General features: G+C 45.1%; 1 protein-coding gene across 1 annotated transcript in view; it reads left to right on the forward strand.

The window, feature by feature from the left end:
- The window catches only part of LOC113209738 (phenoloxidase 1-like), a 36158-nt gene that overhangs the window by 10525 nt on the left and 20254 nt on the right, over positions 1-5379 (forward strand). The window contains exons 2-3 of the mRNA XM_052267713.1: positions 165-391; positions 867-1069. Coding sequence (XP_052123673.1) covers positions 165-391; positions 867-1069 — 430 coding nt within the window. The remainder of the gene's footprint in view (positions 1-164; positions 392-866; positions 1070-5379) is intronic.

Here is a 5379-nt window from a genome sequence, read left to right on the forward strand (position 1 = left end):
TACCTTTTAAACTATGCAACACCTTTGATTTTGGATGTCTGCTTACTAAATTAATCATAAAATGTATAGTATACGCCCTATCCCTAGCCAGCCGTGTGTGGTTGACGTCGTGCGCTACACCTCGCTCTACACCAAGTAACTGAAGTCTCTCTTTATTTCGAAAGGCATGAGAAATCTGGAGGACTTTTGGTCCTGCGCAGCCTACGCCCGCAACCACTTCAACCCGTTCCTCTTCAACTACGCGTACAGCGTTGCGCTGCTTCACCGTGAGGACACGCGCGAGGCACACCTTCCACCTCTCAGCGAGAGCTTTCCAGACAAGTACGTCGACGGCTCCGTCTTCGCCGAAGCCAGGGAGGAGGCGAACACTGTGATAGACCCGCAGCAGAGGGTACGTGTTGAATTCAATTCGGGGGTCATTAGTCCACTTTCTGTTTTGAAAAGGCAAGAAAACGGGATAGTTTATGCGATCAATCTCGTGCCTGTGTGACGAGTGACGACTGACTGTTGGTGTCTGTCTATTTGTCTGTACCACGAGCTAGAAAGGTTAACTTTCGATGGTTCCGTTCAGTTTAGTTTGTTTCATCTTTGTAGTACAGAAGGGAAGTACATAAAAGAGAACTCAAAATGGTTTCTTAGTGGTCACTTCTCTCAAAGGTGTGGAGGTCCTCAACTAACGTATAAGGCATTTCAGTATTACAGATCAAATTGTTCGTAATACGGAAAATTTCCTCCGTATTACCGATGATTTGTGATCCATATTATTACATTGTAAGTTTTCTCACGAACAACTGCTCCTTGTAACGAAAAAAGGGTTTTAGCGGAAGCTAAAAAGTAATATATGCAATCCTGGGCCTTCATCGTAGGTTCCGATCGTGATCCCAAAAGATTATTCAGCCTCCGACCTAGAAGAAGAGCACAAGGTGGCCTACTGGCGCGAAGATATTGGACTTAACCTACACCACTGGCACTGGCATCTGGTTTATCCATTCGAGGGGCCAACGGAGATTGTCAACAAGGACAGGCGTGGCGAGCTGTTCTTCTACGCCCACCAGCAGATCATCGCCAGGTGAGTATGCAACCACTGAAATTCCATTTACAGAACGAGGGAATAAGAAAAGAAGACAAAGCTGGCCTGCCCATGATAGTAGGACCTAAGATGGAGAAACGGCATGGGGCCCCCAACCGCTACGCCACTGCGCGTTGCGACGTGTAACTGCCGTGCAAGAGAACTTACACACAAAAGGAAAACTGTTTTAGAATCAAGAATGTCTGCTGATTTGCCGCATATTAAAACAATTGTCGAACAACAGTCTGGAAGTGGAGATATTATAGAAGCTCAAAGTTACGCCGCCGCTGTCGCGGAGGCGGCGTCTCTGAGCGCCACCTCCTGCTGGCAAGATCTTAGCCTTAGCCATTCCGGAAGTTTTTTTTTCCTCTTTCCACTCCGAGTACGTTAAATATAGATAACAAAAGGAGTTTGACACAGAATATGCCCCCAATAGTGCAGAAATGAAATGAGAAATGAAAACAACGAGAATACGCCCAGGATAGAGAAGAAGAAAGAAAACACTGCCGGAACGGCTAAGATCTTGCCAGCAGGCGGTGACGCTCAGAGGCACCGCCTCCGCGACAGCAGCGGCGTACCTTTGGGCTTCCATATCTCCACTTCCAGACTGTTGTTCGACAAATATTTTTATGTGCGGAAAATCAGCAGACATTCTAGATTCTAAAACAGTTTTCCTTTTGTGTGTAAGTTCTCTTGAACGGGAGTTACACGTCGCAACGCGCAGTGGCGTAGCTGATCGGGGCCCCAAACCGGTTCTCCATCCTAGGCCCTACTATCATGGCCTGCCCATCCACCACACGGAGTTCGCTTCGCTCCGCTGGTAACTCCGTTCGGCAGGGGCCAGGCCTACTTGGCCTGCGGCCGTGACCCGCCCTTTAAGTCACTATTCATAGCATTACAAACTTAGGCTTCCGGGCGGGCCTCCGACCCTTACAAATTTGCTCCTAAGGCATAAGGAAGAAATGCACGCGGGTAACGCACCGTGACCATACAACCTATCCCTCTGCTTAGAACGTACAAGTGAGTGGAGCAACCCATAGTGGCTGAGCGTTTGTGTACTAACACCAAAAGGACCGGGGGGGTCAAGATGACCCCTTCTGATTTTCAATTGCCAAAGGAACTACGAATTAATTTTTTGACTAATTGATCACTTTCCGACCTTTCATGTACTACCAAAACACACTCGGACGCAAAATATGACGTCCCAGTGACAGGAACTTCCGAAGAAATCATCACCACCGATACCTAGAATTACCGAGGGGGTCACTTTGACCCCGTCTCGAGATTTTATACGTGTAAACTGACGAGGACTGACTTTTTACTCGTTCTTTACCTCCCTCCCTCCCTCCAAACATCACTACGTGGAGGTGAAAGAACGAGTATTGTGCTTGGTGCTGTGTTGTTAGAAGCCATTTCGCTGGAGGAAACTGGAATACATACAGACAAGTGCAGTATACCAAACGGTAGGGTTTGACCCTGTTATGAAACCGTAATAGAGGTTTTTTTCCACTGTGATAGAAAATTTTAGAGAAAACTCGATTTATAATTTCTGTCCACGTCGCGAAGAGTGCAAAACTGTGGTGGCAAATGTGTAATTTTGAAATGTCAATAACTCATTTCTCCGGGTGTAATTCAACGAAAACTGATGACCACCATAAATGTGCCATGGAGGCCGTGCTTTCCATAGTAATTACCACTCGAAATTCATTCTCTTTATATTGTTTCTGATAGGGTTCACTTTGGACTTAAAATGGTTTTGGCGCTGGTGAAGGCGTTGTGCGCATGCGCGAACTTGTAATGCACATAAATACAAGAAATTGGATTTATTCAGTGTGTTTGTACGACGTCAACACTTTTAATTATCATAAGCAATCATTTTGAGTTTGTTTGGAACGTTGGGGAGTCGCTGTTTTCCGTAAAATGACAAATGAAATTTGAGGTTATGTTGTCCTTTGTGAAATAAATCAACTCACGAGGTGTCAAGGGGGTCTTCCCCGATAGGAAGCCTGTAGAAGTACTTTAATCTATCCGGGAAGGTAGTCTGACGGAGAGTATCTCTATATAGGAGTGGGATTCGAAAAATCCAGTATTTTTGACGTACGGGCATTGGTTTCAGAGAAAAAAACCCTTTATTGAAATATCTTATTCTCACCATAAATAGGATTAGGAAGTGAGATGGATAACATCCCATGAATTTAGAAAAAGGTAATTGGAGACATCTTTCAACAATTAATATTTTTAAATTTATTACAAAAACAAGAGAATATTTTATACGAATTTTTGAAATCTTTTATTTGAAATAGCTGAAATGATGTCTCCATCGATTTCGATAAGAAAGATTCTGATAGCTCATACCAACTCTGGTTTATTCTGCAAGTGTTGTGACACGTGGACTTTTAGTTTTTAAGCTATTGGGATTGCGCTTTCTCTGACCAACCAACTTCTCTGACCACAGAACCACTTCGACATAGGACTAGTTCTTTTCATCATTGACCCAAGATTTCAGATCTGGTTTCGGGTTTTATTTTTACTCTCGAAAATTAAAGGTATTAATGAAATGTAAACCCACTCCAAATCTGGGCTCTGTAGCTCAAACGGTTCAGGAGATATAAATTCTTAAAGTTTTGAGTCAAAACTAGCGGCTTTCAAGGGTGGTGTAGGTATTACTCTATGAATATGTAGTGAGGTAAAATATGACAAGACCATTTGAAAGAGGATAAAAAACTGTTTCTAAACCACCAATGTAAAAGTTGGATTTGAATTTTCTACCCTTCGATCAAAGATACCAACAAAATTTAGGATATTAGCGTAACTCTCATAGCAAAAATATCTGGTCTCCAATTGTCACCAAATTTGGTGTACAGTTTCTTCTAAGGTCCCTTAACATTCTCTAATTTTTGTGGGAAGGTAGTATTTTTGCCCCAGGAATGGGGCCACCTATGACGCTAGGCATACATCAAATGGAAAATGCCACATAAAAAAAAGTTCCATTGAATCCGGGGACAACTTTTTTTCCGTGGACTGTCTGGCGAGAAGACTTCACCGCCATTTCAAACCCCACAACCAGAACCCCTTCCAGTATCGCGTACCACCACCAATGTCAAATGACTGCATGGCGGGATTGCCTACCTACTGCTTTGCAGGTGCTAGATGCACAAAACAAAAGACAACGCACAAAACAAATTCCGTAAAGAACGAGCAGATTAATTATGTAGCAAATTCATTTGGTACACCTTGCAACTTGTTCTTTTCTTCATAAGGCTAACCGTATATGTTATTTACGCCAGCTTATGACATTTGGGCGGTCATGTGACACTTTGAAACTCCTTCATTCGGCGAAGGAAGGCAACGCGCAGGTCACAAGAGCCCATTTCTTAATCACATCTTATCCAAGGCTTTAGTGGTAGTTGCGTCACCGGAATCGTGTTCTGAGGGCAAAGGGAGCGTGTCCCGTGATAAGATGGTCCTGTGCACAACACGTGCGAACCACATGCACAACGCGTGGGTAGCCCATCCCACCCCAAAAAAGTTTTCGAGGTACGGAGCCTAAATGGTAGTTTTCACCTAAAAAAGACCTTGTGCAAAGTCCGGGTCCTGTGCGACAACGTTTACCCGGATCGCATTGCGATTTTCGTTTTGGCCCAACCTTGGCGCCACACAGGTAGACCGTCTTGTAGGCGCTGCACTGCGCGCACGGTGGGGCCAGGGCGAACGACTCGGGCTGAAAGGGTTACCCAATGGGTCCTACTTTGTATCAGATATAGAAGATCCGAGCTCCCGACACACGCGGCGTGTCCAGGGGCCTAAACGTGCGCCCGACGACACTCGCCATTTACAGAAAATAATGCCGACGTAGCCCTAACTTTTTATTACATGAAAACCGAGGGCACACTGAGACCTTTCAGAATCAGTGACGTCTGCGGGGTAGCGGTGACGCGTTCAATAGAAAAGGCAAAAAAAGTCCAAAACGCCTGTGTACTAGGCTACTTTGCACTACAGGCGTGTAGTGCGGGCAGGCTAAGTGACGTCACCACAGGCGCAAATCCATGTTTTTCAAACTTTCTCTAGTGAAAGCGTCACCGCTACCCCGCAGACATTACTGATTCTGAAAGGTCTCAGTGTGCCCTCGGTTTTCATGTAATAAAAAGTTAGGACTACGTCGGCATTATTTTCTGTAAATGGCGAGTGACGTCGGGCGAACATTTAGGCCCCTGGACACGCCGCGTGTGTCGGGAGCTTGGATCCTTCATATCTGATACAAAGTAGGACCCATAGGGTAACACTTTCAGCCCGAGTCGTTCGCTCTGGCC

Source organism: Frankliniella occidentalis, unplaced genomic scaffold (genome assembly GCF_000697945.3).
Source record: "Frankliniella occidentalis isolate FOCC.00 unplaced genomic scaffold, Focc_3.1 Scaffold57, whole genome shotgun sequence".
NCBI classification, from domain to species: domain Eukaryota; kingdom Metazoa; phylum Arthropoda; class Insecta; order Thysanoptera; family Thripidae; genus Frankliniella; species Frankliniella occidentalis.